The following is a 25,303-nucleotide window of genomic DNA, read 5'->3' as shown; positions in this document are numbered from 1 at the left end:
AGCGATCTCGGTTAACACAGACATTAATATATTTTCATTACAAACTCTGCTTGGCAGTATTTCGCGTTGCAATATTGATAGCACGTCGATAGTAACATTTTCCTGTAAAAGTTAAAGCAGTTGCTGTTGACACCCATAGAGTACAACTACGCCACCAGCATTTAAACAAAGCATGTTTAAATTCTGCGGTACCAGAACTCTGGGAAACCAGCTGTTCATCCAGCGCGGAAGGCAACCTACAGACAGAAACAGTCAGAAGTGAATCATTTAATCAGCTGGACTGTCTGCTGAACAGGAAAGAAGAGACACAGGCATCGAATTAAGGTAAGCGTGCAGGACACAACCCGGGGATTAACGTTGTGTTTTACAGCTCGGGTTACAATGGTTTTGTGCAATGCTGTGAGTGCGTATAGAGGAGCGGTGATGTACCGCCAGCAGCCCTTTCCCGGATACATTAGTACCTGCACCAGTTCAAAATGTGTGTATTCTGACCGTGCAACGGGCACTGTTCGTATAACCTCCGAAACAAATCGATTTCTCTCCAGTGTCCAGGTGAAATGAAACAGACTAGAAAGACATGCAATTAACATGGCTACTGCGACAGGATCACTGTTACTGCAGCTGCGGGCACCGACTCTGCATTTTATAATGGAGCGAAACTAACCACACACCATTTCTGAGGATGTGTACTAGCTGTGTAACAGTGGAAATGACATCGTCCTGTCACACAAAACATGGTGTAATTGCACTTGAGAGAGAAAACGTTGAGAACTGAGCTGTATGAATTGTGGTAATGTAACTTGTACTGTGATCGTGTCGCTTGTGAATATAGAACACAAAGCTGCCTAATGATTCGCTGGCTGCAGAGTCATTTGCTGCTAGGGAAGAGTGATCTGACTCGCTTCGTGCTGGCAGGAAAGAGAAGTCAAACACAGACACACATGCTGTGTGTTCTTGAATCTTGAATAGAAAGTTCTTAACTCTCGTATTTGAATAAACGAGATATTTAGTAAGCAAAGGTGCTGGGTGAGGTTCAGCCCTGGCAGGGGTGCAATTAGTACCTGCATCAGTTCAAAATGTGTGTATTCTGACCGTGCAACGGGCACTATTCGTATAACCTCCGAAACAAATCGATTTCTCTCCAGTGTCCAGGTGAAATGAAACAGACTAGAAAGACATGCAAAGTGACTGCAGTACTGCTCCTTAAAAAACAAAATATACAACTGTTTGTTATAATATGCTTCTTCAAAACCGCATAACAAACATTTTTTTTACATTAAGTAGCCTATCAAGTAATGGAATAATTCAGTATTTTCACGTGCTTGATTTTTAACTGGGAATTTAAAGAAAGGACCTTGTATATATTGTAGTTGTATAAATACAAAGAATCTGTGCTTGAAAATCAGTGAATCAGTCAGACGTGTGTGTCTTAAGTACTCCAGTCCTGTATTGGATGACGTCAAGTTTAGGGTTAGATTTGAGAATACAGGCATATGGCAATGCTGGCCAAGCTGGCTGCTGGATTCCTATCTCAACATCACATTAACTTGGGTAGTTTCCCTGCTTCTGGAGAGGCTGGTCACTATGGGGTGCAAAAGCATTTCACTCCAGCAGTCGGAGCCCTCGTAAAATATTAAAATCAAACCGAGTACTTGGGAAGTGTGCCCCTTAGAGCCCAAAGGGACATTGTTGGGTATTAAAACATTTCCTGGATTCATAACAGACAACACAGAGCTGTGGATTCTTTAGGAGACTGGATCCCTGAAAGAATCCACAGCCGTCATATTCTTGTTTTCTGAATGAATATCAGTTGAATCAGAAAACAACTCAAGGTGGTGAATCGCTGTGTAAATAATGCACGGTTCTCATGTCTGACCACGTCTTATTAATGATTCTACTCGGAAACTGAAATGTGATGCTTGTGAATTGGAACGCAGATGGAAGAATTCCAAACTGCGTGTTCATTATCTTGCATGGAAAAGCCACTGAGTTAAATATAAGAAGGCTTTGTCCCAGGCTAGATCTTTATACTAGTCTAACCTGATTGAAAAAAATAAAAATAACCCTGGATTTCTTTCTGCATCTATAGATAAATGAGTAAATTCACCTGCTGTTGCTTCTACCTCTAATATTGGTTCAGTTTTTAAAATTCTTTCAAAATAAAATTCTTGACATTAGTGATCAGATCTTATAGACTCCTTTTAATATGGGCCTTTCTTCCTACTTTGAATTAGCTAGACCTGATAAAACTACGATGGAGGCTTTCTCGTTGGTTACTTTGCAAGAGCTGACAGTGTTAGTTAGGCATATGAGACCAACCACTTGTGCCCTTGATCCTATTTCTACTAAACTATTAAAATATGTATTTAGTGTTGCTAATATAGGCATTTTAACAATTATAAATGAATCACTTTCATCTGGTATAGTTCCCTCTGCACTTAAGGTTGCAGTGGTTAAACCCCAACTTAAAAAAGTCATTTGGATCCTACAGTTATTAAGAACTATAGGCCAATTTCCAATCTTCCATTTTAGCCAAGGTCTTGGAGAAAGTTTTTGCCAATCAATTACTCACATTTTTAGCTTGTAATGGTTTATCTGAGAAATTTCAGTCTGGATTTCGATCTGCACATAGCACTGAGACGGCTCTTGTTAGGGTAGTAAATGATCTTTTGATAAGCTCAGACTCTGGCTTTCCTTCAGTTTGAATTCTTCTTGATCTTAGCGCTGCCTTTGATACTGTGGACCATTCCATTCTATTAAATCGGCTTGGGAGTTTAGTGGGTTTGACAGACGGTGTCCATTCTTGGTTTAGGTCTTATCTTTTCGATAGGTTTCAGTATGTTTCTGTCGGGGAGATTATTATTATTATTATTATTATTATTATTATTATTATTTCTTTCTTAGCAGATGCCCTTATCCAGGGCGACTTACAATTGTTACAAGATATCACATTATTTTTACATAAAATTACATTATTTTTTACACATTATTTTTACATACAATTACCCATTTATACAGTTGGGTTTTTACTGGAGCAATCTAGGTAAAGTACCTTGTCTTTCAATCCAGGCAATCCCTCTACTGGGGCGCTATTAGCTGCTTACTTTGCGGACATAAAGTATTGGATGTCTCAGAATTTTCTGATGTTGAATTCTGATAAAACAGAGGTCATGCTTGTGGGTTCACAGCACCAATTAAAAAATGTTGATTTATATAAAATAGATCTTAGCAGCCTTTCCTCAGAACTAAAACTTGAAGCAAGAAATCTGAGGGTCATTTTTTATTTTGTTCTATCATTTGAGTCCCTGTGGAAGGGTGGTGGGTAATTCACTGACACAAGGGAGACACAGATGAACTTGAAACACCGCACAGGTGCCCAGTTTTATTCCGGGTAGGTAATTCCTCTTTTCAGCCCGCAGAGGGCGCTGTTGGCCGTGGTCTGCCTACCAACCATGGTAAAAACAGAACCACAACAATACCAGAGGCGGTAAAGAATTCAGAATACAGGTGCAGGCGCACTCACGGGTGCTCAACAAAAGAATAATCAAAAGGCGAAAGAAAAAAGGAAAATAAAACACAGTAATCAAAACTACAAATAAAAGGTGCTGCACTCGGCAGCTTCACCCCGACCGTCGCTACCCACACGGTCCGGGTCTCCATCCTACCCTCACTGCTCCCTCAGTCTGTTAATAAAAATACTGATGGGGTCTGCCCACGGTTTTCCTCGCTACCCCTATTCTCTTTTGTTGGGTTCTTTTTTTTTCTTTTCAGATTTTTCCTTTCCGGCCGTGTCTCAGTTCTGGACCAGAGCGTCCGCACGTCTCTTAGAAGGGCAGACCTGAGGAAACAGCAGAATGTTATTTTATAGGGCCAGCAATCCCCCCCAAGACCCACCTCTCAGCCACTCAGAGAGAAGGAAAGCCCACACACCCTCTCTCCCACCTCTCTGTGTCCTGACCAACAGGAGGATATTGAACGGCTGCTGCCCTCTTCCTGCAGCACTTTGAATACACCAGAAGAGTCAGCACAGGTCTCCCCTGTTACAGTCCCATATTAGGAAAATTACTAAAGCATCTTATTATCATTTGAGAAATATAGCTAAACTTAGATCTATTATGCATCTAATGCATGCCTTTGTTTCATCAAGAATCAACTATTGTAATGCACTTTTTCTGGGATTCCAAAGTAGTATTTGGTGTCTCGCTTGAAGCTTATTCAGAATGCTGCTGCAAGAATTCTAACTAAAACCAGAAAAGGTGAACATATTACTCCTGTCTTGGCCTCCTTACATTGGCTTCCTGTGCAGTTTTGAATTTATTTTAAGATCTTATTTTTAACTTATAACTTATAAAGCTCTTAATGGATTAGCACCCAGTTATTTACAAGAGCTGTTGACCCTAAATAAAACTATTTATTTATTTATTTATCCCTTAAATATAATTAAATAATAAATAATTAAAATAAACTGTTCTTCAAATTATACATAAGATAAATACAATTTCAATATCCAATTTCCACAAAGTTTAGTTTAGTTTAGTTTCCTCTAAGTATTTTGGTGCCCATTAGCTGAGTCTTGCACAGTCAGTGAACAATAGAATGCTGTGTGTTCTCAATGTGGACACAAATCCTTCATAGATCTTTAGAATCTTCCTTTCGATTCTTTTTGTTGTTCTGGTTTAGTGACAGATCTATATTCCCTATAGGAGATTCCAGTCTTGCACTACCGTCAGCGCATTGGGAGCAGAAGGTGAATTTTTATTCATCTCACTCGCTGCAATCCAGGAGGAATCAACCAAGGCAGAGCAAATGGATAATGGAGACTGGGGCTACATGGTAAGAGAGTAGACCCTGATGTTTTACAGCTGGTTTCACAGACTCATTTTATTGCCTCATGTTACTTTAGGTAAAATAGTCCAAAATGAGTGCTAATCTGGATGCACAACTTGACTTAACTGGTCATCATAGTGGCTGAACACAGGGGGTTGCTTATTCAAGGTGCTTCACTCATTCACTTGCATTGTGGAGATGGTAAAGGTAAGATCAATGGACAGGTTATTTTAGGTGGTGGTTAACAGGTTTGCTGTACAATACAAATGAATACAGTGATGTGGGTGAAAACAAATCTATGGCTATTTTTAGAAAACTCCCTTCTTTTTTATGATAATAATGCAGGGTTAGAAACTAACAATATTGTGCTACTACTCCAAAGGACTAGTACCTTTTGAAACTTGCTAGTCCTTATGTGAAGTGCCTAAGTTGGCATCAACAACAACAGTTGGGGTCCCTAAAAATAGGCTTAGAGTTTATTTTGCCAAACAATAAACACAGATTTATAAATTTAGATTTATATATATTTTTTTTTTTAACAAAGCACCTTCGTAAACGCTCATACAGATCGATGAATCACCTGTTTACACCTCGTTACTGAGTGACTAACTGTACTGTGTGTTGAGAAACTGACACTGACTGCATCAGACGGGATGACAGAGGAAAACATTCTCTCAGCTGTGTCACCTTGCCAACCATGAAGCTGTGCCTGAAACTGACACCGATGACACAAGTAGAATGTTTATTTTATTGTGCATTACATGTGTTGCTATTTACAAAAATGCTGGCTGGCTATGAATTACTATCTACAATAATTAATGTACTCATGTACACATGCAGTCTTCACTTTTGTTTATTAGTTTTAAAATGTTTAATAAAACGTATTGTTTGACCTTGTTAGTACAACCTTGTTAGTACAATTTTTTACTCTTCATCCATGGTTTTGCCATTTGTATCTCTTAGACATTTTACCTCCTCTCTGAATGTTCTCTTGCTGTTATAATATTGGAAAAACATTTTGGAATTGGCTTTAGCCCCCTTAGCAATGCTTATTTCTATCTCTCTCTTGGCCTTTCTAACTTCCTTTTTGACTTGTGTTTGCAGTTCCAAGGACTCTTTCTGTGTACTTTGTTCTTGGTCCCTTTTTAAACGCTCTGTAAAGTGCCTTTTTTCTCTAAATATTTTTTTAATTGATCTATTAAACGATTTTGGCAATTTTGTTTTAGATTTAGATTTGTCTACTTTTGGGATGTAATTGTATTGACTCCATTCTCATTCACATCAGCACACAGAGCAGGGCTGCTGGAACTCCATTCACATTCACATTCTCATCAGCACACAGAGCAAGGCTGCTGGAACTCCATTCACATTCACTTTCTCATCAGCACACAGAGCAGGGCTGCTGGAACTCCATTCACATTCACTTTCTCATCAGCACACAGAGCAGGACTGCTGGAACTCCATTCACATTCACATCAGCACACAGAGCAGGGCTGCTGGAACTCCATTCACATTCTCATCAGCACACAGAGCAGGGCTGCTGGAACTCCATTCACTTTCTCATCAGCACACAGAGCAAGGCTGCTGGAACTCCATTCACATTCACTTTCTCATCAGCACACAGAGCAGGGCTGCTGGAACTCCATTCACATTCTCATCAGCACACAGAGCAGGGCTGCTGGAACTCCATTCACTTTCTCATCAGCACACAGAGCAGGGCTGCTGGAACTCCATTCACATTCACATTCTCATCAGCACACAGAGCAGGGCTGCTGGAACTCCATTCACATTCTCATCAGCACACAGAGCAGGGCTGCTGGAACTCCATTCACATTCTCATCAGCACACGGAGCAGGACTGCTGGAACTCCATTCACATTCACATTCTCATCAGCACACAGAGCAGGGCTGCTGGAACTCCATTCACATTCAGATCAGCACACAGAGCAGGGCTGCTGGAACTCCATTCACATTCACATCAGCACACAGAGCAGGACTGCTGGAACTCCATTTACATTCACATTCTCATCAGCTGCAGCTCCACAGAGAACTAGGACTTTTTCGTTGCCCTTTTCACTATATATATATATATATATATATATTGTCGTCTTCCCTTATAGTTTATGTAATGGTTAAGGCCCTGCGATTTTCACGACTTTAGTCCTACAGCCCCAAGATGTCGCAGTAGCCTCCACAGTAATGAGCCAGCTAATCTTTAGACAATCATCCCATTACACTCCTTTAACCATCTGAATGGGTCATCCCATTACTACAAAGCACATGCTAGCAGATTAATAAACAGAACTGACATCTATTTAACCCTTACATCTCTGAATACATAGAACAGGATTTTGAAAGGAAGTTTTTTTCAATATAATTTCAGAGAACTAATTTACCGGTACACTTTTACGCAAATCCTTTAACAATAAAAAAAAAAAATTACATTTTCTTGCTGTCTGAATCTCACCGGGCAGAAATATATATTTCGTTCACAGAAGAGAAGATCCTGTTTTTTTTAACAGATTTCCTGTTTCTGGCACCGATCCCTGAACACTTATTTTTTTATTTACATTTATATAGCGCCTTTCATCAAGGCGCTTTACAACATTTTACAATATTATACCAAGTTTAAAAGGCAAAGAATTCCTATAAAACAGTTCAAAAGATGGTCTAAAATGATACAAGTCAGTGTAAAATTATGGTTAAAAAGCCATTTTATAAAAACGAGACACCACATGTTCAGGAGTACCAGTAAACAGAGCATTACAATAATCTATTCTGGATGAAATAAAGGCATGCATTAGCATCCAGCACTTTGTCAGCAATGCAGTAACTAGTAGCGCCCCAGTAGAGGGGTTGTCTGGATTTACAGACAAATACAGTTGTGTGTCATCGGCATCACAATGGAAGCTCTGTGAAAATGTGTCCATATGAAGAAACACTTCTTTCAGCATCCACAGAATTGGTAACAACTGACAAATGTATTTAAGGCTTTCTTGCTAAATTAGGAAATAGTTACTCTGCATTTCTACAAAATGTGGTCAAAGAAACCCCACTACCGTTTCCTTTTGCATGTAGCTGATATCCCTTCATTTCTGATTTACAGTCATCATCAAACCCTGTAATACAATCAATCTTTATCCAAACAAACATTATTATTATTATTATTATTTATTTCTTAGCAGACGCCCTTATCCAGGGCGACTTACAATCGTAAGCAAAAACATTTCAAGCGTTACAATACATGTGGGTCTAAAATCGTTCCTGCCTTCAGAAACGTGTGAGCTGGTTAAATAAAGTGGTTTTATTCTGCATTGATCGGGGTTGCAGTAACTCGTCAATTTTTCAAAAACTTTGTGGAAAGTTTTAACAACACTGTTTATTCTGCCATCTGTGCTGTGCAACTCTTATGCCAGTGCTCGGTATGTGTTTATTTTTTCTGAAACTTTTATACGTTTGAATTGTAACGTTAGGGCTTTCAAAATAAGTTATACCCAGGGGTGTAGTGGAGCCGGAGCGGGGCGGAGCAGTGCTCCGGCACTTTTTCAATCCATGTTTTTCAATTGCAAATGTTCACATTTATAAATACATATATTTAAAATATTTTCTTGTTCGAATTTTGTCTAAACACTTGTAGTAAGCATTGCCTGCGGCTCTGTGCCAGCTGTGCGAATTTGCGACAGACAGACAGCTAGCTATACGTTTAATAAAGACAAGCTGTCGGCTAAAACATCAAGTAATCTGAAAAACGATGTCACCACAATAAGCAGCACAGTTGCTGCTTTCGATTGGTCCATTATTATGCCATTAAAATATGCTGTCATTCCAGTTTGTTTTTTTTTAGCAAATCACTTTTGAAAGTGATGTTGCTGACAACCAGTCAGAGAAGGAGACGGTTCGTTCCTTGGCCGTAACTGAGGTGATGATATTAGTAACGGTATTAATAATAATAAAAAACAACTCGCAAATCAAAAATGTCTGGTCTCGGAGGTAGTAAACGAACTCGTCAAGAGACTTTGATCCAATATTTTGGCAATAGTAGTTAAAAACAGAAGATCGTTTGTTGTACGGCAGAAGCAGAACCTACAGTGGAACCAGAACCTACAGCAGTTGAAGAAAAAAACGCGGAGAAACAGCCATGGCCAAACATCTGGAGTTCTGAGGTATGGGAAGAAAAGAAACAACTTTACACTTTCCTTGACTGTGCGGATGGTAATCTGGGCTGTCGTGTTTGTAGACGTGTTTCTGCGCAGTCAGTTTTGAAAAGTCAGGGTGTTTCTCTGTCTTCTGAGTGGAAAAATTACAGTGTTGGGTACAATGGAAAAACTCGAGAGCAACAGCTACGATCTTTGCGAAAAAAGATAGCTGAACACAAGAAATCCAGCGCTCATAACAAGGCCACTGCATTGTTACAGCAGAACACAGAGGACATTATTGGGAAATGTGTTGACAGTGCAAAAAGGCGAGATCACGAAACTACCTGTAAAATATTTTCTACTGCTTACTACCTTGCAAAACAAAATCGACCCTATTCTGATCATCAGGCCTTACTGGAACTGCAAGAAATAAACGGTGTTAATGTGGGAACTGGTCTTCATTCCAGATACAGCGCCACTCAAATTATCAACCACGTTTCTGATGAAATGGTCAAAAAAGCCTGTGAGAGAATAATACACATCGATGGAAAAATTGCTGTGTTAATTGATGAATCAACAGCTCTGAATGGTTCCCCAGCACTTATTGTGCATCTCAAATGCGAGACAGACAAGACACGTAACCCTCACTTCATGTTTTTGGAGTTAGTTGAACTTTTTGATCAGTCAGCTGAGTCCATAGTGTTAGCGCTTACTAAGTGTCTTCAAAAACACTGGTTTGACCATGCATACTTACAGAAGAATCTTGTTGCATTTGCAAGTGACGGTGCAAGTGTAATGCTTGGGAAAAAATCTGGTGTGGCAAAACGAATTTCAGACATGTACCCCAACATTGTTGTCTGGCACTGTCTAAATCACAGACTCGAACTTGCCGATAGTGTTTCTGAGACTACTGGCATGAACCATTTTCATTCTTTCATGGACAAGCTATACTCAGTCTACAGTAGATCAGCACTAAATCAGCAAGAACTCCGAAATAGTGCGAAGGAACTGGATGCTGTCTTGAGGAAAATTGGTCGTGTACTGGATGTGAGATGGATATCCAGTTCGTTCAGGACTGCCTCCGCTGTGTGGGAAAGTTTTGAAGTTCTGTCGACTCATTTTAAAGCTGCCGTAAGCTCTAAGCGGACTTCTGCTGAAAGAGCGACATACAGCGGTCTACTGAAAAGGCTGTGCTCGCCAGAATTTCTCATTGACCTCGGGGTTATGTACGATGCCTTATACGAACTTTCACTGCTGTCAGAGATTCTCCAGAAACTGACTACTACATTGGTTTATGCAGATAAAATGGCACGTAGAACAGTAAGGATTTTTGAATCCATGAATGAGAATGTAGGTACAAAGACTCTTGAAGCGCAGATAGCTGCCATGGAAGGAACATTTAAATCTACAGTGCTGACGTCGAATCCCAAACATGTAAAAATAAATCATAAACAATTCCTTACCAAACTCGCCAATCATATGAAAGAACGACTTTTTACAACCACTGCATCAAATGAGAAGGTATGTTCATAAACCTTGTACAGATTTTTTAAATTTTAATAGCTAGCCTAATTGTTTGCAATTAACGAGCAGAGAGGGGCGTTAATTTCAGTTTCATGTGTAGTATAAAACTGCAACTGAGAAGTATATACAAATAAATTATAAACATCTGCACTCCTGTCCGTCTCATCGCAGGTGCAAAGGCTAATGTAAATATAAGAATAGAAAAACACTCCCGCACAGTATATGTATTCTGCAAAATCTCACTTTTATTATTTACTTTATTTAATCCTACTCAAAATATATATATATATATATATATATATATATATATATATATATATATATATATATATATATACACAGTTAAGGTTTCGAAAATACATTTTAGAAATGCTACCATTAATTTCAAATAGCTTATTCTTTCAGGCTTCTTCCAAGGTGAATTGCCAAAAATATGAAAGTCTTCTTTCTGAGCTCTTGGTCCTGGATCCACACCACTGGCCTGCAGAACTACCCCAGGGTTATGGCGAAAATGAAGTTGAAAGATTGTGTCGGCGCTTTCAGCTAAATGAACGTATTATCAAAAATGCATTTCGAGATTTTAAGGAGAACAACGGAAGAATTCCAGATGATTTAGCTCCACTTATTAACTGCACACGTGTGATCCCGTGCAGTACTGCTGAATGTGAAAGGGGATTCAGCCAAATGAACTTAATTATAACTGATCAGCGTTCCAAAATTTTAATCAAACATGCTTCAGCCTTAATGTTTATCAAGCTTCATGGACCCCCTTTGAGACAGTGGAATCCAAGCCCTTATGTGACCACTTGGTTGCGACACAATCATCGATCCGCAGATGACAGCCGTACACGGGTGGCAGCTCCAATTTCAAGCGACTCCCCTGACGCTCTGTGGCAGTTCCTATAGTTGACTAAAAACAACCTGTGATTGGTAAGTGCAACTTTTAATTTTCTATAGAGAGGGGAGATTTTACAGAAAATTTTTAAGTAAAATATGTGTTATATTATTATTAAAAAAAAAACCCCGATTAAATCGCGTTAAATGGAAAGTGGGCGTAACTGTTAATACCTCGTTAACTATTCAATTGATTCTCATTGGGACCGCTCCGGTACTTTTTTTTTTACCACTACACCACTGGTTATACCATCAGTGTGCAGGACACCATGTGGATATTGCTGCAAGCAATCTCTCAAAGAAATGCTTTTGTTCTAAAACAGCAAATTTCGAGGTAAGCTTTTTCTTAAACACGTCCATTTAAACACATCCCCTCGTAATGAGGGGGTGTTTTCTAATTAGCCAGAATTTGATGGGTTGATTATTTAATTATTCTTTTGATCAGTTTAGCTGGCATGGCCACACAGACATCTTGAGGTTTAGGACTGAACTGAAGATTAAAAAAACTAGTCGTGAAAAACACAGGGCCCTCGTAATGGTGCAGCTTTGTGTAAAACAATCCTACTTGCATACAAGCCTGTGTGCCTGTCCCTCACAGCTGAGCTGCAAAACATGGGGCTAATATATTTCATAGATCATCAGTTTATTTCTTTCTTTTATAAAGTAGATTTGCATACAAGCTTAAATATGTTTTATTGTTTTTTAGATTCACCAACATAAGCGACTAACCAGGGCACAGTCTCACCATGGGTCAGAGGAAGAGAAAAAGAAAAGAAAGATTTTGGCAAGAAAGGTAAATGGCCTTGGTTTATCCACCAGCTGTATAATCACTCTAATCTAGATTCAGACAGACTGCAGGCAAATATGATTTGGATGTCAATCTGGAGAGGTGAGTATACTGGATCTGATTTCTATAGGATGGGTTTTGATTGTCATATTGTAATAAGAGATGCTCTGCTCCGGGGGATCCTGTTTTTGAGCAATGGGTTGCGTGATGCTTTTTGTTAATAGAGCTTTCACCAAATGAGTAAATAAACTAGGAAATAAACAGTGCCACAGTTCATTGAGATGGTTTATTTTGTGTTTGACAGAAATCCAGGCAGTCAGCTGAGAATGACGAAGATCTGTCAGCAAAATATAACAACTCCAATAATTCTGGTGAGTAATCTGCTGTACAGTGTGACCCTGGAGGAACCGTATTGTAAGGGTTAGAGAACGCTGCTGTTCTTAATTCTGGTGAGTAATCTGCTGTACAGTGTGCCCCTGGAAGAACAGTATTGTAAGGGTTAGAGAACACTGCTGTTCTAGGCTGTGACTGACAAATGACCATGTGTGTGTACTAGAGGGGACTAGGAAATCGTTTTCCACAAATGTGCTTCTTCTACCAGCCTAACTGACATACAGTCATGTTCCAAATAGAACTTGTGTTGTATCTCAGGTAGTTTACCCTTCTGCTGTATTTCAGGTAGTTTACCCTTCTGCTGTATTTCACATAGTTTACCATTCTGCTGTATCTCAAGTAGTTTACCCTGCTGCTGTATTTCAGGTTGTAGTTTACCATTCTGATGTATTTCACATAGTTTACCCTGCTGCTGTATTTCAGGTTGTAGTTTTCCCTTCTGCTGTATTTCAGGTAGTTTACCCTGCTGCTGTATCTCAAGTAGTTTACCCTTCTGCTGTATTTCACATAGTTTACCCTGCTGCTGTATTTCAGGTTGTAGTTTACCATTCTGCTGTATTTCACGTAGTTTACCCTTCTGCTGTATCTTAAGTAGTTTACCATTCTGCTGTATTTCACATAGTTTACCCTGCTGCTGTATTTCAGGTTGTAGTTTACCATTCTGCTGTATTTCAGGTAGTTTACCATTCTGCTGTATCTCAAGTAGTTTACCCTGCTGCTGTATTTCAGGTAGTTTACCCTGCTGCTGTATTTCAGGTTGTAGTTTACCCTGCTGCTGTATTTCAGGTTGTAGTTTACCCTGCTGCTGTATTTCAGGTTGTAGTTTACCCTGCTGCTGTATTTCAGGTAGTTTACCCTGCTGCTGTATTTCAGGTTGTAGTTTACCATTCTGCTGTATTTCAGGTTGTAGTTTACCCTTCTGCTGTATCTCAAGTAGTTTACCCTGCTGCTGTATTTCAGGTTGTAGTTTACCCTTCTGCTGTATTTCAGGTTGTAGTTTACCCTTCTGCTGTATTTCAGGTAGTTTACCCTGCTGCTGTATTTCAGGTTGTAGTTTACCATTCTGATGTATTTCAGGTTGTAGTTTACCCTTCTGCTGTATTTCAGGTTGTAGTTTACCCTTCTGCTGTATCTCAAGTAGCTTACCCTTCTGCTGTATTTCACATAGTTTACCCTGCTGCTGTATTTCAGGTTGTAGTTTACCCTGCTGCTGTATTTCAGGTTGTAGTTTACCCTTCTGCTGTATCTCAAGTAGTTTACCCTGCTGCTGTATTTCAGGTTGTAGTTTACCCTTCTGCTGTATCTCAAGCAGTTTACCCTTCTGCTGTATTTCAGGTTGTAGTTTACCCTTCTGCTGTATTTCAGGTTGTAGTTTACCCTTCTGCTGTATCTCAAGTAGTTTACCCTGCTGCTGTATTTCAGGTAGTTTACCCTTCTGCTGTATTTCAGGTTGTAGTTTACCCTTCTGCTGTATTTCAGGTTGTAGTTTACCCTGCTGCTGTATTTCAGGTAGTTTACCCTGCTGCTGTATTTCAGGTTGTAGTTTACCATTCTGATGTATTTCAGGTTGTAGTTTACCCTTCTGCTGTATTTCAGGTTGTAGTTTACCCTTCTGCTGTATTTCAGGTTGTAGTTTACCCTTCTGCTGTATCTCAAGTAGTTTACCCTGCTGCTGTATTTCAGGTAGTTTACCCTGCTGCTGTATTTCAGGTAGTTTACCCTGCTGCTGTATTTCAGGTTGTAGTTTACCATTCTGCTGTATTTCACGTAGTTTACCCTTCTGCTGTATCTCAAGTAGTTTACCATTCTGCTGTATTTCAGGTAGTTTACCCTTCTGCTGTATTTCAGGTTGTAGTTTACCCTTCTGCTGTATTTCACGTAGTTTACCCTTCTGCTGTATCTCAAGTAGTTTACCATTCTGCTGTATTTCACATAGTTTACCCTGCTGCTGTATTTCAGGTTGTAGTTTACCATTCTGCTGTATTTCACATAGTTTACCCTCCTGCTGTATTTCAGGTTGTAGTTTTCCCTTCTGCTGTATTTCAGGTAGTTTACCATTCTGCTGTATTTCACATAGTTTACCCTGCTGCTGTATTCCAGGTTGTAGTTTACCATTCTGCTGTATTTCAGGTAGTTTACCATTCTGCTGTATCTCAAGTAGTTTACCCTGCTGCTGTATTTCAGGTTGTAGTTTACCATTCTGCTGTATTTCAGGTAGTTTACCATTCTGCTGTATCTCAAGTAGTTTACCCTGCTGCTGTATTTCAGGTTGTAGTTTACCATTCTGCTGTATATCAGGTAGTTTACCATTCTGCTGTATCTCAAGTAGTTTACCCTGCTGCTGTATTTCAGGTTGTAGTTTACCATTCTGCTGTATTTCAGGTAGTTTACCCTTCTGCTGTATCTCAAGTAGTTTACCATTCTGCTGTATTTCACATAGTTTTCCCTGCTGCTGTATTTCAGGTTGTAGTTTACCCTTCTGCTGTATCTCAAGTAGTTTACCCTGCTGCTGTATTTCAGGTAGTTTACCCTGCTGCTGTATTTCAGGTTGTAGTTTACCCTGCTGCTGTATTTCAGGTTGTAGTTTACCCTGCTGCTGTATTTCAGGTAGTTTACCCTGCTGCTGTATTTCAGGTTGTAGTTTACCATTCTGCTGTATTTCAGGTTGTAGTTTACCCTTCTGCTGTATTTCAGGTTGTAGTTTACCCTTCTGCTGTATTTCAGGTTGTAGTTTACCCTTCTGCTGTATCTCAAGTAGTTTACCCTTCTGCTGTATTTCACATAGTTTACCCTGCTGCTGTATTTCAGGTTGTAGTTTACCCTGCTGCTGTATTTCAGGTTGTAGTTTACCCTTCTGCTGTATCTCAAGTAGTTTACCCTGCTGCTGTATTTCAGGTTGTAGTTTACCCTTCTGCTGTATCTCAAGTAGTTTACCCTTCTGCTGTATTTCAGGTTGTAGTTTACCCTTCTGCTGTATCTCAAGTAGTTTACCCTGCTGCTGTATTTCAGGTAGTTTACCCTTCTGCTGTATTTCAGGTTGTAGTTTACCCTGCTGCTGTATTTCAGGTTGTAGTTTACCCTGCTGCTGTATTTCAGGTAGTTTACCCTGCTGCTGTATTTCAGGTTGTAGTTTACCATTCTGATGTATTTCAGGTTGTAGTTTACCCTTCTGCTGTATTTCAGGTTGTAGTTTACCCTTCTGCTGTATCTCGGGTAGTTTACCCTTCTGCTGTATTTCAGGTTGTAGTTTACCCTTCTGCTGTTTTCTCAGGTAGTTTACCCTTCTGCTGTATTTCAGGTTTTAGTTTACCCTTCTGCTGTATTTCAGGTTGTAGTTTACCATTCTGCTGTTTTCTCAGGTAGTTTACCCTTCTGCTGTATTTCAGGTTGTAGTTTACCCTTCTGCTGTATTTCAGGTTGTAGTTTACCCTTCTGCTGTATTTCAGGTTGTAGTTTACCCTTCTGCTGTATTTCAGGTTGTAGTTTACCATTCTGCTGTTTCAGGTAGATTACCCTTCTGGCCACTAAAAGTAGCTTTTTTGGTGTTCCAGTTTGTTAGCTGTTTCCTCTGATTTTGAAACCTATGAGGAGTAGCAGAAGCTGAAGTAATGTGTTTTCCACACTGTGCTTTTGTTGCCCTGAGAGAGCACTTTACTGATGTTTTCAACATGGTCATGGAAGGAAACCACCTTCTGAATATATAAAATATTTAAAACTCCTTACTACTTAATGTGATGTAACATAGTGGCAGAAGTTGGTATAGAATGCATTGATTAACAAGCCTCCACTCTCTCCACAGGTTCAGGGGCGAGTTCCCCTCTCACATCTCCGTCCTCCCCCACTGCAGGTAAGCAACGGTTCACCCTACTGAACTCAGGGGAGAGAAGGGAGGGTACTGCACATTGAACTAATGGGTACAATCAAAATCCAGGTACATTCACTACACTGCATTGCTTATCACAGCAAAATGATATTGTTGAGAAATATATGCTGGTAATGTCTGGAACTTGAGCCTCACTATCACAGAAGTGTATGTACTAAAGTGCTGAAAAGCAGTAACATCACGCAGCTGGTGTACCTGTATTTTGAATAGTATCCTCATTTATAATGTGTTCTTGTACCACTATGTCTGATAAATAAATCTGTATTAAAGACTTACATTCAGAGATTGACAGTTTTGTCATGTGTGTCCAATGTGCACTGTGTTGTCATTAAAGCTTTTACACTGTTTCTTTAGGTCTGTGAACTTACTGTAATATGAATCGACTTGTATGCTAAAAATACAGGGCTGTTTTGTACCATAATGTAACCTCATGATTTAAGGAAGGCATCTGCGTGATCGCACCTCTTCAATCTGGCAGCTGTTAGTGTTGAGATCAGTCAGCAAGGTCAATATCCAGTATCGTTCATACAGTAGAAGGTTTACCAAGCAAGCAAAACAAAAACTCCCATCACCGTCTGTGCTGGCAGGAGTTCACAAGCTTGCCAAAGGGACAGGCAGTTGCTCAAGGGGAGTGAAACTGTCTCTGGGCTGTTTTTATTACTGGTAATACAATATATTTTGATGCTGTGATTGTGGACAGGACCCCAGGTTACAGGATCTCACAATGTTAAATTCAGGACTAACACTTTTATTTTCCTTTCCATTGTGTTGAGATTACTGAGCTGGGACTCTCTTGCTGCTTGCTTTTTCCTTAAGACTAGTTTTGCCACAGCCTGTGGTGTGCCAGCAGTAGTAGAGTAGTAGTAGTATTAGTAGTTTGTTTGCTAAATATTCTGCTCATCATAACCTGCTTCCTGCCTTGTTTAAAATGCCTTTTCTTTTATATCTACTCTAATTAGGTAGTTCTCATAACAACCATGAACTAACTTCTAAAATATACTAAACTACTGTGTATTCTTATACCTCGTTTCCATGCTTTTCCGAGTTAGCCGACTTATCACGGGAGTTGGGCAGAAAATACTACTGATTTACCAGAAATGCTTGCAGTTAAATGTCAAGACGTGAATTTGTTGCATACGGTATTATAGTAACATTGTCAATGATTTAAAAGATAAATCCACCTAGATATTATTTTGCATTTGTTTCATGCAGTACATATATATAGGTCTATAGTACATAATTATCTATCTCTATCTATCTATCTATCTATCTATCTATCTATAGAGAGAGATTATTGCATCTGACAAAGAAAAGCCTTATACTTGTGTTAATGTTTTCAATTATTTTTATTCAGTAAAAATGGCTTTCTTATCTTACTTGCTTTTGGAGTTCACTAACCGGGTGTATATCTACCGTATAACAGGAAATTTTGGTGGAAAATTTATTTTGGCTTTATTGGTTATTTTGATTGGATTGCCAATAATACTTCCACCAATCAGATGGTTGCATACAGTGCTCGTAGTTATCCCGCCCTATGGCAGACTGGTATGCAGAACAGGTTAAAGAAGCACTGGACAAGGTCAGATATCAAAGCGGAGATGAGAATGGCAGTGATGAAGCCAATTCGCTTGAAATCATTAAAAGTAGACCGGACATTTCCATCAAAGGATTTAAAAAATGTGGAATTGATAATGCAATCAGAAACCCAGAGGCACTGGAAACTCCACCTGCTGCTTACTGTTCTCCTTTTATGTTTAGCTTTTTTTTTTTTTTTTAATTAAGTAACAGTCAAAATGTGTTTGTTAGAAAGTCTGTAACACAATGGTTAGTTGATATTGTCAATACGTTGTAGATACGACTATTACTAAAGACTCCCATCGTGCAGGTGTCACAAATCCAGAAACAAAACAAAAGCTAAAATTAAATGAATTCTGCACCATATAAACCTGAGCTCATTTTCGAAGCAAATTTAAAGCATTTTCATTTCGTCTTTTATATTGCCAATACTGCCCTGCAATTACATGGTACTGTGATCACTCTACTGTGTTATGTGGTGAGTAATAGCAATGCTTGTCATAAAAGTTTACTGGTACCTTAAAATTCAAGGTCATATAAGGATGATAAACACTGTAACCGATTTAAGGCTGTCACACAGACACTTTGGCAGCATCATGACCATACACACCAGAAGCAACAGAGAGGCGATGCAACAGGTCTGAAAACTGCCAGATCAATACAACTGTTCAAAATCGCTATTGACAAAACTATGATCAAGACTGGTACATATTCATCAATATGATGTGGAGATTATGATTGTCTTCTTCTGACGGTATTTCAACACATATGGCAATAAATCATACATACCAGGCTTATCCAGTTCCGAAATGGACTCCCATATATTGTCTTTCAAATCAGTGTCTTTATAATTGTGATGACCTTTGTCAAAGCTCTGGGTATTTTTTCACGGCAGGTATTGTTTCCTCAATTTTGGATACTGCTTCATCCTGCTGGACCACGTGCACTGAAGCTGTTCTCTGATTGTCATACAACAACTAGGGAATTGACCATTCGCAAAAAAATAGGATTGAATTGTATTTATTTTGCATCTCCCTGGTGCCACTCCCGCGTGGCCTGTGGTGTGAAAGATACTTCTCAGAAGTATAGGTTCTATTCATTGTGTCGCATCGCTGCGCAATTCCGCTTGTCACCTCTGCTGGGTAGCAGCCTTTAGAAGGCCTTCTTTGTTGTTCTCCAAGTTGTAGATGTTATAATGAGTTAGTGTAAATGAAATACTGTTTTAGCAGACATTTCATTAAACATTTATTTGAATGTTTTTTGTAATTAAAAGTATAAATGCAAAACTGTGATATGCGATAAACGACGATTCAAAAAGTCAAAATCCCCCAAAGTAGCAAATCTGCTGAATTTAATACCAGCCAAAATGTCCTGTTATACGGTATGTTCCTGCCCCCTAGTACAACATTTTTGGTTGATATTTAGTGATGTAATTTCCTCCCAGCCCGAATTCAGGCCAGCCTGAGTAATTTAAACACATGGAGACGGAGGGGAGGGGGGGGACGACTCGAGTAATTTAAACACATGGAGACGGAGGGGAGGGGGACGACTCGAGTAATTTAAACACATGGAGACAGAGGGGAGGGGGGCGACTTGAGTAATTTAAACACATGGAGAGGGAGGGGAGGGGGGGCGACTCGAGTAATTTAAACACATGGAGACGGAGGGGAGGGGGGGACGACTCGAGTAATTTAAACACATGGAGACGGAGGGGAGGGGGGGACGACTCGAGTAATTTAAACACATGGAGATGGAGGGGAGGGGGGCAACTCGAGTAATTTAAACACATGGAGACAGAGGGGAGGGGGGCGACTTGAGTAATTTAAACACATGGAGACGGAGGGGAGGGGGGATGACTCGAGTAATTTAAACACATGGAGACGGAGGGGAGGGGGGGCGACTCGAGTAATTTAAACACATGGAGACGGAGGGGAGGGGGGGCGACTCGAGTAATTTAAACACATGGAGACGGAGGGGAGGGGGGGCGACTAGAGTAATTTAAACACATGGAGACGGAGGGGAGGGGGGGCGACTAGAGTAATTTAAACACATGGAGACAGAGGGGAGGGGGGCGACTAGAGTAATTTAAACACATGGAGACAGAGGGGAGGGGGGCGACTTGAGTAATTTAAACACATGGAGACGGAGGGGAGGGGGGGCGACTAGAGTAATTTAAACACATGGAGAGGGAGGGGAGGGGAGGGGAGGGGGGGCGACTCGAGTAATTTAAACACATGAAGATGGAGGGGAGGGGGGCAACTCGAGTAATTTAAACACATGAAGATGGAGGGGAGGGGGGACGACTCGATTAATTTAAACACATGAAGATGGAGGGGAGGGGGGATGACTAGAGTAATTTAAACACATGGAGACGGAGGGGAGGGGGGGCGACTCGAGTAATTTAAACACATGAAGATGGAGGGGAGGGGGGACGACTCGAGTAATTTAAACACATGAAGATGGAGGGGAGGGGGGCGACTAGAGTAATTTAAACACATGGAGACGGAGGGGAGGGGGGCGACTCGAGTAATTTAAACACATGAAGATGGAGGGGAGGGGGGCAACTCGAGTAATTTAAACACATGAAGATGGAGGGGAGGGGGGACGACTCGAGTAATTTAAACACATGAAGATGGAGGGGAGGGGGGATGACTCGAGTAATTTAAACACATGGAGACGGAGGGGAGGGGGGGCGACTTGAGTAATTTAAACACATGGAGACGGAGGGGAGGGGGGGCGACTTGAGTAATTTAAACACATGGGGAGGGGGGCGACTCGAGTAATTCAAACACATTCAAACCTTGATAGGATGAAGAATGATTTAAAAAGAAATATAAACAAATGATTATTTAACAGTGCAATGTGGCTCCCTCATTAGTAACAGTGCAATTGAACATTCCTATCAAGGATTACTTAGACTGTAATGATGTTAATGTAATCTAAATGATTAAGTGTGTGATAATAATCAATATTATTGACTGTTGCCTCTTTTTCCCTCCTCTGCTGTCTTCTGTAGATTATGCTCCATTTTGAACAGTCTCGGTAAAGTAATTTCATGCTGATTCCTTTCCATTTAAAGCTGCAGCATCCTTTGCTCATCGCTAAACGACATGCCATTTCAAGTGCAGTTTTCTGTATGTGTTGCGAAGGGGTACTGCACCTTTCAATCATGCCACAGTCAGCTGGGTGAGCAACTCAAACCTGCATCACAAGGAATCTGTTAGGATAATAAAGAGATACATTACACACATCTTGGAAAACATAAATCACAGGATTGTTTTTGTAGTTATTTGTGTAATTGCTAGTATTAAAATCAATGCAGCCCAATGTGTGTTGTTACTGACCGTGTGATGCCCTTGAGTGCCCACTAGTGTGGACTGTGCCTGCAGAATGGTTTTCTTGCGGGGGTGTGCATGAAACCTGCTTTCATGGGGCTACACAGCAGTCGCTGGTGTACCTTGAATCCTCATGGAATGGTACCTGTGGGACTGTCCTGTGACAAGGATGTTATTTCTACACCCAGTCAAGCACAGCTCTTTACACTAAAATGAGATAAAGACTTGTGTCCCAGTCCAGATCCCACAGGTCAGGCCCAGGGTCACACCAGTCGCTTCAGTGTTCACTTCCTGTAACGTTCACCTCATCTGCTTGAATCACTTTGACTTTGAGGTCACCACAAACATGATGAACTAAATTCTTCTGTCTCTGTGATTCCCAGGACAGTTTGGATATTGGTAAAATTGTATCCAAGCCAGGAAATGCCAGTTATCCCAAGTGGGAAAGAATATCCCTGGACTTCATACTTTCCCAGGAAGTGATTCCTAGTTCTCCAGGCTTGCTGATTACTTCTCCCTGCCTGGATATCCAAATGACTGAAAGAGGTTCATTTTAGACAAACACACACAGAGGAGGGCAATGACATGAGACTAGTAGATAATGCATGCTGTGAAGAAACTGGGGATCCATATTATGGCTAATTTGTTATTCTATTGAAACATGTTCAAAGTGCTACAATGTGTGCCCAAGTGGCTTTCTTGGTAGTTTTGTAACTGGAAGTTTGCATTTGCTTTAAGAACATTTTGCACTGAATCACTTCTATAATTGGTTTATTAGTACATAAAAATGTATTTACTTTCAACCCAGTATCCCAGTAAAAGTGAATATCCAGGCTGGGAAAGTCTTAATCCAAGGATAAAAAGAACAGAATAGATGGCTTGAGAATTCCTGCACACCCCTCTGTATTGGTTTCTTTGTTCCCGTGGATGCTGCTCGTGTCCCAGTGTTTTCTGTGGATGGTGCTCGTGTCCCAGTGTTTTCTGTGGATGCTGCCACTGGGAGTCTATTTGCTTGCCTTTTTACCACAATTGAATTAGAAATGCTGACTGACTTCCAGCACTACATTCGGAGTGATAGGGGTGTAATTGTGGAAGCATGCTTTTTTCACATCACTGCCTTTTCATTAAACAGGTTACACTTTGAATGTCAGAATGTCATTCGTTTTCCTTTTGTTTTTTAAAGCTTAGCACAGGGGACTCAATGTAGTTTGTATTTATTTGTTTAGTTGAAACAGAAACTTTGTCTCAGTTATCTATGTTCTCAGATTAATGTCAACTGTAGACAGGAAATGTTTACGATCATGAGGAGAAAATGTGTCACAAGCAGAACATGCTGTACTGTCAAAATACACAAAACATGTCATTAAAGCATTTTGCTATATTTAATATTTATGTTTTCTATACTGTAGTTTAAACAAATCTGCTATTCTAAATGTTATTAAAGCTTGTTATTAATTACACGTTTAATAACTTATTAGAAATGTGTTAAATAACAGTAATTAACTGATGTGGGATTTTTGTGGAAGCTGCTCATGAATCTGATGTTTGTGTTCAGTGTGTTTATAGAGGTGTGTGGGATTGGCAGTGGGGTCAGGACTAACTGCTTCTTCTCTGATTCACCCAGGAGTGCCTCCCCCTCCCCTCCTCCTCCTCCTCCTCCTCCTCCCCCTCCTCCTGCTACCCCCTACCCCTCCCTCAGCAGCCCCCCCCCTGGGGACAGAGCCAGTCGAGGAGCGCTGCTCGGCTCCATTCAGAACTTCACCAAGTGCAGCTTGAAGAAGACTGAGATCCGGGACCGCAGCACCCCCCAGTTCAGATGAGCAGGGGGCTGGAGGCTGGAGCGTTCCATCTCATGCAAGGGTCCATGCTGCTGCTGTTTATTTTCACTGGACTTGTTTTGTAATGTACAGAGAGCTGCAAGAACAGCTGGATATTAATCACATTTGTTTTGCAACAGATATAAATGTTCATAAAAAATGATTCTGGTTTTATAACTTGAATGTTCACTAGCCAAGTGTCAAGGGGATTTTAGGGCCACCTAGTGGAGAAACAACATCTGTTTGTAATGTTTAATCTTTAATTATTGAGCATGTGTTTGGATCTACTTTTATCTGCAGTCATTTTTAAATGTTAATCATTTGAAGAGAGTTGTCTCTAGCAACAATATAAAACTAAGTATGCACACTCACCAAAACTTCCTCCAACACCATTTCCCCCCCAAGTAAGTACTATGTGTATTATGGCTAAAATCACTCCTCTTAAGTTGACATTGTGTAGAACAATTCAGTTATTTTTTTTACTTACATAATACCCCCAGTGTTTCCTAAAACGACAAAAAAAAGTCAAAAACCTGCCTCTCTGTGAGTCCAGCGACTTCCCCTGAAACCTGCCTCTCTGAGTCCAGCGACTTCCCCTGAAACCTGCCTCTCTGAGTCCAGCGACTTTCCCTGAAATTGCACTTGGAAGTCACAGCGGTGTATTGAAGGTGCCTCTTGAACTTGCATTCAATATCAGCGTTGCTGTTAAACTGCTTTAACTAAGGTTTGAACCTGAAAGCAAGTCACAAGAAAGACAGCTTTATGGGCTAAATTTAACGAACCAATTTAAACTAGTGTTCAAAACCTACTGCAGCTTCAGCGCAGAAGCAGTGGTTGAATGTAGCCGTTTCTAGGTTGAACCAGTACCTTCGGTTCAAAAACTAAGATTAAATAACAGATTTTATTGATAAAGTACTGTATTGGTGTGTCTAATATATATAGCATCTTTGGCTCTTTGAGCTAAAATTATATATATATATATATTTATAACATTATAAAGCATGGTTTTAGTGTTTGTGTTTTGTGTTTTTTTTTTTTTTTTTAAGACTGAAACAAAGGTTGGTCTTAATAAATGCTTCATACAGGATTCTTCATGTCAGGAGCAGCAGACCAGGGCTCGCGTTCCACCTGATGGAGTGGGAGTTTGGATTTGGTCCCTGTCCTCTTTTGCTCAGCTCTCAGATAGTCTTAGTCTCCACAGCATCAATGTAGACACATTAGAGGTTACACAGTATTTAGCACTCCATTTGATATTAATACAGCTATGGTCAAAGGTATCACCCTATAGAATTAACACTTTTGCTTCTTAAAGTGGAATGAAATCTGCTGAATAATGTTACATTAACATATTGAATTACACACCGCTTTGTAGTTAGAACCATTGAAGGAGGGTTTGATACTGGTCTGAGTGGCTGAACCTGACCTCAATACAGTAGCATGGCAGTGCCTGTGGAACGTTGCAATTGACCCGCAGTGTTCAGAAACCTGAAGAAAATGAACCCTGAAGATGTGAGGCGGGAGCTCACCTAACCCTAAAGCTGCAGAGTCCCAGTCACGTTCACCTTTACAAGAAAATATGACTTGGTGTTTGTTTACAATATTCTTCTGATCTTTGATACATCAGACTACAGTTTGTTCAGAGAAAACCGTGGACACACATTTCTTCCCCTTTGAAACCTTCATGCCGCTGTGTCACTACTTGCTATAGTAAAAGACCATGATACGTTTCTGTAGACTGGGCCACCTTTGCACAAGAGTGCCCTAAAGGTCCCGCAAAATATACTGTACCCCCACTCCCACCCAGTCTGACAGTATCCCTTGAGTGGAATCTCTTGGAAGAGTTACTGCAATACTTCTGCGTTAAGGATGCTGGTAATTGTGTTTCATTCTTTTCTTTCATTACATTTACAGATTACTGATGATAATTAACTTCTCAACGTGATGTAACTTGTGTAATATATTCTTGTGACTTAAGCATTGTTTTTTACAAGAACATGTATCTTCAGACGAAGTGTCTGTGCCCAGGCAAAGGTTATCATTGTGTTCCATGTATATATATGTACACATTTTCATGTAATCTGTGAGAATATTTTTATTAAAATAATGAATGAATCTTTTCCATTTTCCTTAAGA

At 40.1% G+C, this 25,303-nt stretch overlaps 1 protein-coding gene across 8 annotated transcripts; it reads left to right on the top strand.

Annotated features, from left to right (window-relative positions):
* Positions 1-140: 140 nt before the first annotated feature.
* LOC117413701 (PX domain-containing protein kinase-like protein) lies at positions 141-25,287 on the top strand. 8 transcript variants are annotated; one of them, XM_058999328.1, is made up of 8 exons: positions 141-324; positions 3,772-4,030; positions 4,704-4,833; positions 12,087-12,173; positions 12,472-12,538; positions 16,360-16,407; positions 21,035-21,060; positions 22,978-25,287. In XM_058999328.1, exons 4-8 carry the CDS (start codon positions 12,127-12,129, stop codon positions 23,171-23,173), a joined length of 384 nt encoding a protein of 127 aa, XP_058855311.1. In that variant the 5' UTR covers positions 141-324; positions 3,772-4,030; positions 4,704-4,833; positions 12,087-12,126; the 3' UTR covers positions 23,174-25,287. The 8 variants fall into 8 exon arrangements, with proteins under 8 accessions (XP_058855311.1, XP_058855316.1, XP_058855310.1 ...); XM_058999333.1 differs by lacking the exon at positions 21,035-21,060 and having other exon boundaries at positions 143-324; XM_058999327.1 differs by lacking the exon at positions 3,772-4,030 and having other exon boundaries at positions 144-324.
* Positions 25,288-25,303: the final 16 nt, after the last annotated feature.

Source organism: Acipenser ruthenus, chromosome 25, assembly GCF_902713425.1.
Source record: "Acipenser ruthenus chromosome 25, fAciRut3.2 maternal haplotype, whole genome shotgun sequence".
Lineage (NCBI taxonomy): Eukaryota > Metazoa > Chordata > Actinopteri > Acipenseriformes > Acipenseridae > Acipenser > Acipenser ruthenus.
The sequence above is the reverse complement of the archived record's forward strand: the minus strand, read 5'-3'. Positions and strand labels throughout refer to the sequence as shown.